The sequence below is a fragment of the Toxorhynchites rutilus genome, chromosome 2 (assembly GCF_029784135.1).
Source record: "Toxorhynchites rutilus septentrionalis strain SRP chromosome 2, ASM2978413v1, whole genome shotgun sequence".
Classification (NCBI taxonomy): Eukaryota; Metazoa; Arthropoda; class Insecta; order Diptera; family Culicidae; genus Toxorhynchites; species Toxorhynchites rutilus.
The window spans coordinates 168,604,473-168,617,338 of record NC_073745.1 but is presented as its reverse complement, the minus strand read 5'-3'; the positions used below and the strand labels follow the sequence as shown (position 1 = coordinate 168,617,338).

Genomic DNA, 12,866 nt, shown 5'->3' with positions numbered 1-12,866 from the left:
CAAATTGCTTATAATGAATTTTTCCACATTACTCGTCAGTACACGCTCGTAAGTTGGCAGCGCATGTGGAGTGGAGATGAGTTCGGTTGTTGGTTACACACGATTATCCCTAAGGTCTCGACGAGGGCATGGTTCAAGGGATTTAATGTAGGTCGTGATTTCATTCGCGTGATATCTCGGCTTATGTCCAATCACTACAACCTAAACGCGCATCTCTATCGCATTGGGCTCGCAGTAAACAATCTTTGTGATTGTGGCGATGACTACCACGACATCGAGCATGTTGTCTGGTCGTGTATTCGGTTCCATACTGCTCGCTCTCAGCTCTCTAGAGCACTGAGAGCACAAGGCAGACAATCGGAGATCCCCGTCCGGGATATCTTAGGTAGCCGTGATCCTGATCTTCTGCTTCATCTATACCTGTTTCTCAGAAACGTCGATGTCAACGTTTAATGATGTTTCCTTCGTTGTGTCCCCGTTTCATATCCCTCCTATCCGATCGATAAACTTTTACTTAGTCGCGGCAATACATACACACACTCTTTACAGACACACGGGCCAAAGGTTGTGCAGTCCACTGATCATTCAACAAGAGCCAAAGATTGTACCGCTCATGACAACTCTACACGAACTGATGATTGCGCCGGCTAGTGACCATTCTATCCTGGATTCCTCGAGTCGAGAAAGATGCACCACGCTAGATATGAGGTACAGACTAGGGGGCGTTGCTGATTAATGGTCAGCTGCATCCCAATAGGAAGTATCCCGTGTCGGGCACACGTACAGAGCATTGGAGACAGCAACATCCCAATTACGAAAACACTTGTAATACTAACCTCGAGCCAACCGCGAGTAATCGGTTACATATTACTAACATAGATAATAAGAAAAATTGTCAAAGTATTGAACTCCCGGCCCCGTGAGGCTAACGCCATATGAGCCTTTATAAAAATATATATTTTGGGAAAAAAGGCTAAAATAATAGAAATTCAATGTCACAATAATTCGAATTCTCGAGCGCAAATGAACTAATGTCTACTAAAGACAATATGTATTCGGACTGCCTCATTCGCTGAGACTAAAGCCCTTTTTTTAAAGATATTTTCGCCCAATTGTTAGAATTTCATGGAAATAATATCTTTTAGAAATCGACATACGCTATCATACTGAAATGTCTTCACATATTCCAAAATGTCTTCAAAATGTCTTCAAAATGTCTTCACAAAATCAAATGTCTTCAAAATCAAGACATGTCTTCAAACCTGGCATCTCTGGTTTGCCACAAAGTGGAAGAGAGACGAAATCGCTAGAAAAGATTGTCTGACTAATTTTCAACGATGAGAATTTGAAATTTTCATTAATTTGTTTTTTACTTGCTACATGATATTAGTTAACTGTTTTTGTATTGATTTAATTAATTTATTTATAATGAAGGAAACTTCTAATGGAAAAACGCTTATTATTTGCTCAAAAATAACATGCCTATTATTGACCGATTTACCCCGTGTGTAGGGTTAGTTGGTCAATTTATTCTGAAATATAAAAGAAAAATGTCAAATAATTGATTCTCTGGTTATTTTTCGTTGAAAGGGTAAAAGGTAAGCTTCACAGTGGTACATAACATTCTAACGCAAAACTTCTTACTACAAAGTTATAACCAAATTTATTCAAAAATTATCAACTAGCCCCGCCCTACCCTATGACCCGATGCGATAAGTACGACACAAGATATGTTTAAGTGTTGTCATATATTGACAATATACGACATTTCTTTTTCCCCAACCCAATATGTTCGTTGCAGGAATTTGGACGATGCTGAGATCACTGTATCTTGTTGTCCCACCTTCATTATAAGTGTCTTTGGATAATCGCAAATTTCCAGTCTTGAATTACCATTTGAATTTAAACTTGCACATTCAACTATTAAAATTTGTATACAGTTATTATCACACAATTTATTAAAATGAATGAACCTTAAATGGTTGTCTAAGGTTTTCACCATATTCATTAAATTGAATTTAAAGACATAATTACCTGTTCAAAAACATTTTCCGGACTGCTGTCTCTACTATCATGATGAGATGAACGAGACGATGCTCTACTTATATCTATTCGGGGCGTCGAGGGTGCCAATGCATCTGTGTTGCCAGCCGTATTTGGAGGTGATTGTTTATTCGGAGATTCACACTGCTTGGTGCCATGCCAACGAGATTTATGGGATTGATCAGTTGCTTCCATCTAGATGAACAAATAGTACAGCAATTAATATTGTTGTTCTAATTTAATTTGCAGTTCACATAATTTGACGGTTGTGCTCCCGTGGCCGAGTGGTTAGCGTCATAACTAACATGCCGGGTGTTCGGGTTCGATTCCCGTTCTGGTCGGGGGAATTTTTCGTCAAAGAAATTTCCTCCGACTTGCACTGTGATCACGCGTATTCTAGAGCTTGCCACTCAGAATGCATTCAAGGCGTGTTATTTGGCATAGAAATCTCAAGTAAGTACTAATAAAAATGACGCAAGTAATACTACGTTGAGACGGCGAAGTTCCTCTAGGAACGTTAGTGCCATTGAAGAAGAAGAAGAATAATTTGACGGTTAACTCATGGAAAGTATGAACACTGCACATTAAGTAAAACCACTCGTTAGAATTTTTAAACGAAATTCCCAAACATAAATGAAAAATGCTATAAGGTGCAGTAATAATAACCCATTAATGTTAATAATCTGTATCTTATGTTGACTCAGTATTGTTTGAGCGCGCGTCAAAAATGGAGACTACCAAATTATAAATATATTTTGCAGTTTTGCTTCGATGATTCTGAAAATACAGGCCAGGGGGCTGAAAATGTGAATAGTGTCTACAATGCTGATAGTCAAACACCGAATTATGCGCAATTGTGGTACCATCGTTTCCTTTCCGACAATTTTGATGTAAAACATATACCAGGCTCTGGATGATTTATTGTGGAATGGAAAACGTGGTCGAAAATGTGAGCCGACACGAACGACGGGAAAGACAGAAATATATTCAGACAGAAATAATTTTGTATTCAATAGGATTCGCTTGCAATCGTCTACTATAAGGTGTTCTCATATGACAAAACTTTCGTTCGCATCTGTACTGTCAACAACCGTCGAAATAAATCAATCGCCTAAAATTTTCTAGCTTTGGCCAATATAAGAAACCTTATGTTCTATTAGGGCAACACAAGGCTATAAACATCGAAAGCGTCTCGTCAGAAGCTTCCGTAAGCTTATTGTGCTGGCACCAACAACGTGACATTATGGAAATACCTCCCGTAGTGACAACAGTTCATTGAAAACAAAAACGATGTATATTTAACCTAAATTAACATCCTCAATATTGTGTCAAAATAATGGGTTTTTTTCTACTGCACCTTTTATCACGATCATAACCTAAAACTACATGTTCAAAAAATTCTCGGTAAATATACATTTGATCAGCATTACCAAGACCAACTGATTATTATTTCATCCAAATTAAGAGAAGGCGGGGCAAGACAGCCACTGGGAGTAAGACGGCCACTCTCTAAATTATTGAAACCATCAACTATTGGACAATTATAATAAATTCTTTTAGTGTATTGCACTACCGTCAATTATGTATACCCATTTTATCGTGTGTATCATAAATAACAAAACCAAATATTTCAGATGGTAACGAGCACTGATTTATGACTTTGTTTGCCAGAAATTCTATGTTTTAGTGATGAACATGTCCCGTCAAACCAATGTTATAATAGTAAAATACTTGTCTGTTATGTTTGCTTATGAAGAAAACGGTCATATCTGGTGTAAAACGACCACTATTGTAAGAGATACGATACAATTAAATGCACTTAATTGACGAATTGATTGTGAATATCACATTTGGGAAACCCCTCAAGGCACACGCATGATTAATTTGTTTTTTTTTCCAGATGACACATAATAATTTAAAATTATGGTAATTCCACAAGAGTTGCCTACTAAGCACATTTTAAGTAATTCAGTGAAACTCCCGCTCTTGTCATGCTTGATCTATAGAACAGAACAATAATCCTATATATACAGCCATTCCATACCAAACCGATATAGTGGTTCTCAGATTTTCGTCAAAAGTGGTAGTTTTGGTCTTTATCGCAAATCATTAGACCCGTATTTTTTGAATGGAAATGGTCACCATTTTAGGGTGGTCCAAAAAACCATTTTTCGCATTTTTGCCAAAAATGACTTTTTTCAAAAATTCATAACATTTGAACTACTAGACCGATTCAGATGATCGAAATATCAAATTAAAGCCAATTATGATTTTATGACAATTGTGACTAGACCGATTCAGTTGATCGACATATCAAATTAAAGCCAATTATGTTTTTTGTAGTGAAAAGAAAAATATTTTTTGGACCATTAGATAACTTTGTACAAATGAAACACAATTTTCTGCATGGCTCGAAAACTAATCAAGAAAATAACAAATTTTGCATGCAAAGGTTTTAGGGGACACAAAACGTTTCTATGGCGAATAGACACTCCACCCGTTTCTTTAGGGGGGAGAGGGGGGGGGGTAGTCTGCCATACAAATGAAGCATACATTTCCGCATAATTCAAGAACTAATCAAGCAAACGGAAATTTGGCATGTGGAGGTTTTATGGGGAAGAAACATTTCTAAGGTGGTTCGACACTCCTCCCCCTCTCTAAGGGGAGAAGAGTGGGGGGGTCTGTCTTCATTCTATCATATTTTCTGTATCAAACATTTATTCTATGTAACGGAGAGACATGTTATTTGCAAGTGGTTGAAAAATCATGAACGAGAATTGTGTCTGAAAATAATCTGATATTATGTAACATTCTGTTAATCCCAAGAACTTACATCGACTAGTGCCATCTTAAGGTCGACGGAGAATATATGTTCCGTTTTCAAGTCATTCCTCATTCATTCTCCACTCAATCTTCCCTGCGACGTTAAGTGGATCGGAAATACGTATCCTACTGAACAAAACAAAAAAAAAAGAGAGAGGTTGATAGAGAAGTGGGAAAGGGAGAAAAAGCTTCGAGGAATGAAAGAAAGGAGCTCAGGAAAGAAAGATCGGAAACGAGGGCACTTTGGTGGGGACCGCGAAAGCCGTGAGTGGTGAAAATACGAAACGCGCGCGGATAATTGAGTAAAAACGACGTGGTGGAAAAAAAAAGCGAGAATCCGTTTCCGTGTGATGTGCGAGTGCGAGTAGTGGGGAGTGTTACCCGAGCGAATGATGGAAGAGTTTCCCGCTCGATGAATCCTGACGGACTTCCAGGACGCAGTGCAAGTTTCCCCGAATTCCCCACAACGTGTTGAAACCGCAACATCCGGTGACTCAGTTCCTACCATTGTGCCGTGAATGATAGATGACCAAAAAAAAAAAAAAGAAAAAAATCTATAGACCCGAAATATCGTCCTTCCACCCTTTGAGTTTCCTTATTGTTGGTAGGATCGCCCCTATACAAAAAAAAACACAGTCTGCCCTGCAAGTCTCTAGCCGGACCTCTGTTGGTAACAGCCTTCTTCGGCGTTAGTGGCTTGTCGCGGTCAGGGAACGTTCTTTACAATTATAATGATGAGTTTTGGTAGAAGTATTAGGAATTTTTTAGTAAAAGGTAAATTCAACGGGTTCGATTAGAAGATCAATCAATGAACAGTTCTGCGATTGGACTCATGAACTTGCGCTTAGTAAGAAAACGTGAATATTGATAACAAAAAAATAATTTTGGGCGGGACGAAGTTTGCCGGGTCAGCTAGTATACGATAAAATTCTCACGAGATATACCCGCCATACCCCTAGTAGTGGTCAACCTTACCCGGCATGATTTTGGAATAAAAATAAAAAGTAAAGTTTCTGAAATTCGACGTTATTGCCGAAAATATCCTAAAGATCGATGCTGACACAATGAAATGCTTCAATTTTGTATGCATGTGTACATGTGTTTGATTGTACCCTATGCTTGGGGTAGCCGTCTTGCCCCGTCGTCTCCCAAATTTTTTTGCGGAATCAACAGAATTATTTCGAAGAACCAACACTTGAAAATATTCGCTACTGACAACAACTGTCGATTCAAAACCAGCGTTTGTAATATGAAAAACAATGTTATAAATAAAACCACCTCTGAACAAAGTTTTCATTCAAATAGAGAACACCCTCTAACGAAGAAAACTATGGAACAGATCAACCATCGACATCATCGACAATGAATCGCGTTGAAAGACATGCAATGCTGTGTATTAATGACTTTGTGTTGCTTACTATGAACTAATCAAATCAGGCGAAGGCCCAAGGGCATAAACATTTTCTACATAAAGTGCAACAATCTAATGTGATGTGGGCTTTTTCTTAATTATAAAATAAATAAAACGAAATGTGTTTCCTCACGCTTCGGTCGAAGGTGAATGGCGGAATCAGCCACACTTCATCAAATGAATGCAAAAATACTAGCTGAATGCATATGAAACCGGAATTCCCATACCAATAGTTATACATCAAACATATGTTAGTGCCATCCTGAAAAAATAAAAACAACCGTATGGAACGTTATTTCCATAGCGACACGTGGGATGCAAATGAGTGGCAGGGACCTTAAAGTCACCCACCAAGAAGTTGAGAATCGTTTTCCGATATCTCTTTGATTCGGGACAATGGACATTTTTCTGGAAGCGTCATTCAAGGTTGATCGTGTCTGAGCTGCTGGAGTTCACCCGGGAGGATCGACTGAGGGTGCTGGTGTAAAACATCATTCCGGCGAAGCGCGACCTCGTGATCATAATGGATGATGAGACCTTGTAGACGCCGACCGACGATGACTGCTAGAGAATTGTACGTCACCCACCAAGAAGTTGAGAATCATTTTCCGATATTACTTTGACTCGGGACAATGGACATTTTTATCCGGAAGCGTCAGTCGAGGTCGATCGTGTCTGAGCTGCTGAAGTTTACCCGGGAGGATCGACTGAGGGTGCTAGTGAAAAAAATCTTTCCGGCGAAGCGCGACGTCGTGGTCATGATGGATGATGCGACCTCTTAGAAGCTAGTCGACGACGACTGGCAGGGAACGTTACGTTATTCACCGAGCAGTTGCGCGATGACGTCAGATATATCTCCGACACCAAGTTCCCGAAGACGGTCCTTTTTAGATGACGATCATAACTCGGGACATACAGTGAGCGAAGCCGTCTTTATGATTCGCAATTGTTGTGGACCAGTTGTTGATATCAAAAGGAAGTGGTATACTAGGTTCCGAAGAGATTGGAGTTACATGGCCTTACCGCGGTCAGGCCGTTCACATGTTATCGAAAATGTTGAGCAGGTCCGTGATGACGTTAGGGATAATTCAAGGCAGCCAACGAGGTTTTAGGCCATAAGATATCAGTGTTCAGTATCCACAATGACTTGAAGGCTTCATTTCCTTGGTTATGCATCTAGCAGAAAAGTCTATTACCCAATTAAGGCAGACGCGAGTATATTATAGAGACGAATTGGGTTGTCTCAAGTTATGCTGGAGAGAAGCGAGCTTGATAATCTGGTGACCAATGGACTTCACTGGATAGGATGATGTATGTCATCGGAATATATCCCAAAAAAGTTCCGCAACTATCATTCCTCCATGTAATGCGTATTTTCGAATCAGCATGGAGTGATCCATTGGGAGTTATTGGATACACGCGAGACAATCTATCGGCACCGATATCAGCATCAGCTTAGCATAGTGGCTAAGAAGTTAGGCAGATCCCATGTCCCAGCTGCTAGTAAACCCATACCTTTGTTGCAGCAAAATAGACAGCAGGCAGCAGCGTGTAAATCTTTAAGTTAAGAATAGGGCTCATAGGGTAGCTAATTCCTTAGAATTCTTCTCGCGAACAGGAGCACCTTCGTGAGTTTTGTAAATCCAGCGGACCTCATGTACCTGTTGGAGTAACCTGCTAAGCCCACACGCTGATACCGCTCAAAGGTCATGCAGTGCTAATACAGAGAAACACGATAATGTCTGTTAAAATTTGAAAAAAAATTCTTCTTCCTTCTCTTTTCTTCTTCACCTGTCCCTATTATTATCGATTCCGGTGAGTGGATATTTTTCGATCAAACATAGTGGTACAAGTCTAGCGAGCGATTTCGTTAGAGTTGACTATAGTGAGTTAAAATAGCTATTCGAGTAAGGGTTGAGTTTGAATAATGGGTCGATATCACGAGGTCCCACTGCTTGTATCAACTCCAGTAGATATTTGGCTAAGCAAGGGTATAATCCCAGTGTAAGATGTACTGGAGCGTGAAGAGGTTAGATAAGCCTTCTATGGGCCATATTATTCGGAAAAGAGGTACTGTACGTCTACCTTCTATGGGTTATACCCCCGTATCAGAGGTACCGGATTATGAAGAAGGTGCTGCCACATGTTGGGTAGGCTATACACTCCGTATGAGATCAAGCTGCCAATAAAATTTGTGCAGTTTATGGACCCGATACAGTTTCCATTTCCACCGCACAACGATGGTTTCAACGTTTTCATTCTGGTGTAGAGGTCGTCGAAGATGCGCCACGCTCCGGAAGGCCTGTCGTCGAAAATTGCGACAAAATCGCTGAATTAGCCGAGAAAGACCGGCATAGTAGCAGTCGTAGCATCGGCCAAGAGCTGGGGATAAGTCATCAAACCGTTATTAACCATTTGAAGAAGCTTGGATTCACAAAGAAGCTCGATGTATGGGTGCCACACACGTTGACGCAAAAAAACATCTTTGACCGTATCGACGCATATGAATCGCTGCTGAATCGCAACAAAATCGACCCGTTTCTGAAGCGGATGGTGACTGGCGATGAAAAGTGGGTCACTTACGACAACGTGAAGCGCAAACGGTCGTGGTCGAAGCCCGCTGAAGCGGCTCAGACGGTGGCCAAACCCTCATTAACGACCAGGAAGGTTCTGCTGTGTGTTTGGTGGGATTGTCAAGGAATAATCTATTATGAGCTGCTTCCCTATGGCCAAACGCTCAATTCGGACCTGTACTGCCAACAACTGGACCGCTTGAAGGTAGCACTCATGAAGAAGAGGCCATCTTTGATAAACAGAGGCCGCATTGTCTTCCATCAGGACAACGCCAGGCCACACACTTCTTTGGTGACGCGCCAGAAGCTCCGGGAGCTGGGATGGGAGGTTCTTTTGCATCCGCCGGACCTTGCACCAAGTGACTACCACCTGTTTTTATCTATGGCGAACGAGCTAGGTAGTCAGAAGTTAGCCACAAAAGAGGCCTGTGAAAATTGGCTATCCGAGTTTTTTTGCCAATAAGGAAGCGAGCTTCTATAACAGGGGTATTATGAAGTTGGCATCTCGTTGGGAACAAGTCATCGAACAAAATGGCGCATATTTGACTTAAAACAGATGATTGTAACTAATTTTATGAACAAATGAAAATTCGAAAAAAATACCGCAGGACTTTTTTGACAGCCTAATATTATTATGTATTGTCTTGGATCAGCGAGGAGTAATCTAGTACGATCATCTTAAAATAGATGAAACTGTTTATAATGAATGTTACCGAAATAAATGAAAACAAACCGTACTTTGCTCAAAAAACGACCAGATTATCGGAAAATTATTATTCTTGATGACAATGCTCCGTCACATCGAGCAAGACCGACCAGGGAAACATTCGAGCTACTTAATTGAGATCAACACATGCGGCTTATCCGCAAGACTTCGCTTCTTCCGATTACCATTTGTTTTCATCGATTGGTCGCACAATTGTCGATGCATTCATAAATTGTCTGGAAGATGAAAAAAAAATGCGCAAAAAGAAAAAAACCCTCAAACTCTAAGATGTCTTTGTATAAAATCCTTCAAATTTTTAATTTTTTTTTATTTTCCATGAGTCCGGTTTCATATGCACACACCTGGCAGGTCGATAAATGATATCTTTCGGAAAACCATAACTTTATAGCATGTGGTTTTGTGAGTTGCGTGCAAAAAACATATGTAGCGTTGTGATTGGTTGAGATTGGCGTAGGTACTCGAATATGTTATCGCGATTTTCTAACGAGAGCTTCGTGAGTGTTTCAATACATGAACGATGAAATCCAGAATAAACAATATCAGCCTTTGGAAGTTGGTTACATTCTGACTTATTAGTTATTAGTAATGATGTTTTGGTTTTGTGTTACTGTGTTGTAAATGGATCTAGTATTTGGCACATAAACAATCCATATCCTTGTAAAACTTTGAAACTTCTTTGCTATCTTACTCACAATGTGATTTAGTGATTTACACTCAAAAATTTGCTATCAGAATGCTACGAAAGCAACAAAATCTAATCACGGTTATTTGAATACGAAAACTGCGATACGCACTCTATTTCTGTCGTCAGCCATGGTATCCTCAACCGATGCAATAGGTGCTGGACCAAGTCGTTTCTGCTTTCGTGCAATTCGAGGCGACACACTGTCTGTAGATATCGTTGACGATAACGACATTTTCACGTGGTTTTTCGTTTCATCGGCATTGTCCATACTTCATAGAACAGGATCGCTTTCTTACAACAATTTTACGCACTATTTATGTAACAACCGCAAACAAGAACGACTGTCTTTTCCAAGATGACCTGTTTTGGTGCAACCTATTCGTTCAATACAGCAATAATAACACAAATACCAACGGAAGGACAAGCAAGGATAAAATTTCATAACACAGCTTATGCGTGCTTCTATCACTTCCATTGCCGATAGTCCACATTTTACTAGGGCTTAAATTTTTGACCTCATACATATAACAAATTGTTCATGAATGAAAACTTTTTCTTCAATGTACAAACATTTTGACGCAGTGACTAGATTTTTATATAACAAATTATAATATACATGAGATCTATTGATTAAGAAGAATCAAACCTTAACTTTGAGACATGTTGGAGTTTATGCCTGTAACTAAGATTGAATATGCACTCAACGCGTATATATACTTATTTTATAGACAGTGCAGGAAGGAAATATAGAAACATTTTGAAAAAAAAATTACACTAATGTTATAGTCAGACAAAAACTGAAACAACTATTGGTTTAACGAGAAAACACTTGTTATGATCACGTAATATTGATACAAATAATCAGTCATCACAGTTAGTTTTTCTTCGCTTCACATTCATATAAAACACAATATGCATAATAATCCTCATATTAATCAACTGATAGAATCTAAAATTACTTTGATAATTTACACCCAGTAACCGATTACAGTGCAGTTTTCAAAAATATATTCTAGCACTCTTCGTACGACATGTTTCATGATTTCAGTAGACGGCATGAAAAGTCTACATCAAATTTTTATACCTAAAACACTCGCGGAGCGCATGTCTTCCAAAGGATTCCATAAGGGATAATCTGCGGTGGAAATGAATGGTAGAAACATGAAAATACGCATGTGCATGCTTTAGTACACTTGTATGCAATTTCAATGTTAACACATTCGAAGTTGAAAAATTGTTGAGTTATTAACCAATCCCTGCATGAATACAGTTATTAATAAAACAGAACCTTCAGTAAGCGTGAAAAATATTTATTCTCGATAAAAATATTCTTTCGAATTGATTTTTTTTTTCATATTTCTGAAGTTTGGGCATTCAAGATTTTTTCGAAATTCTCAATGTTTACCGAATTATAGCCACTTAGGTGACGCGGTATCTAACTATTGCGTTGTTGACCCAAAACTTTCAACGCGTTTTCTCAAAACTACGTTGTTCAAACTGGAGTATATGTTACCTCAAATTTTACTGAACCGATTTACTTCAAATTTGGTGTGAGGAATACATCTCTCTACCGCATGAACCAACAACTTTTTCTTAATAATTATTACATTAACATTTTTTTTTGCTTGTTCGAATTCATTCATAGTGGAGTTTTTACTGATGAGAATTTCTTTTTTCTTTTGTTTCGAATAACCAGAAGGGCCAAAATCGTGTCGTGCACTGTTTTTTTAATCTTCCCACTTCACACCCTTGTAACTTTTTTACATTTTTCACAATTTTTTATCGCTTAATTATTTTGTATTGTTAAAAGATTAATAAGTAACGTCTGAACAAAGCGTACCAGCTGTACTACGTGTACCTGCATACATGAAAAAGACCCTTGGTTGGTGGTTTATTAGCTTCTAGTTCAGAAGTCTATATCTGCTGGCCAATCAACGATAGAATTGACAAATAGAGGATGCAATGCCATTTCAACAACATCATACGTGAATACAATCGCTACCCGAAATATGACACTAAAATCGTTATCGTTGATTTAAACGCTCTGGTCAACCAGCAGGAGAAGTTTATTTCATTTCATTTATTTCTTTAAACCATCACACTCATAGTGATTTAGTGATTATCATAGTGACATCTTAGTGATTTTCTTAAAACTAATCGACACTACTAAATCAAATACAATGGTCAAACAAAATAAAGACAATACAAAATTTATCATCTACCAGTGAGTCGTCTGTAAAAGGTGTCCGAAGAAATATTAAAGTCAAATTGGTCGAACCAATCGTTGAAATGGACTGTCATAAAAAAACAGGATTGTGCAACGCATAGTCACACTGCTTTCTTCAGGATGCCAGAAGTTTCTGCCACGAAGAATACTTTCAGGGGTATACATATTAGGCTGTCAAAAAAGTCCTGCGGTATTTTTTTTAAATTTTCATTGTTCATAAAATTAGTTACAATCATCTGTTTTAAGTCAAATATGCGCCGTTTTGTTCGATGACTTGTTCCCAAAGAGATGCCAACTTCATAATAACCCCCGTTATAGAAGCTCGCTTCCTTATTGGCAAAAAACTCGGATAGCCAATTTTCACTGGCCTCTTTTGT

The 12,866-nt window shown here is 38.8% G+C and overlaps 1 protein-coding gene across 8 annotated transcripts in view; it reads right to left on the bottom strand.

Annotated features, from left to right (window-relative positions):
* The window catches only part of LOC129764659 (uncharacterized), a 35,397-nt gene extending 24,040 nt beyond the window's left edge, over positions 1 to 11,357 (bottom strand). Inside the window, exons 1-4 of one of the 8 annotated variants that reach the window (XM_055763969.1) lie at positions 11,222 to 11,256; positions 10,909 to 10,978; positions 10,372 to 10,637; positions 2,035 to 2,238 (exon numbers count right to left, since the gene is read on the bottom strand). In XM_055763969.1, the coding sequence (XP_055619944.1) occupies positions 2,035 to 2,238; positions 10,372 to 10,530 (363 nt within the window). In that variant the 5' untranslated portion in view covers positions 10,531 to 10,637; positions 10,909 to 10,978; positions 11,222 to 11,256. Of the gene's footprint in view, positions 1 to 2,034; positions 2,239 to 10,371; positions 10,848 to 10,908; positions 11,198 to 11,221 lie in introns of those variants that run through there. The other 7 variants (XM_055763967.1, XM_055763966.1, XM_055763970.1 and 4 more) reach the window with 7 other exon arrangements.
* Between the last annotated feature and the right edge of the window lie 1,509 nt (positions 11,358 to 12,866).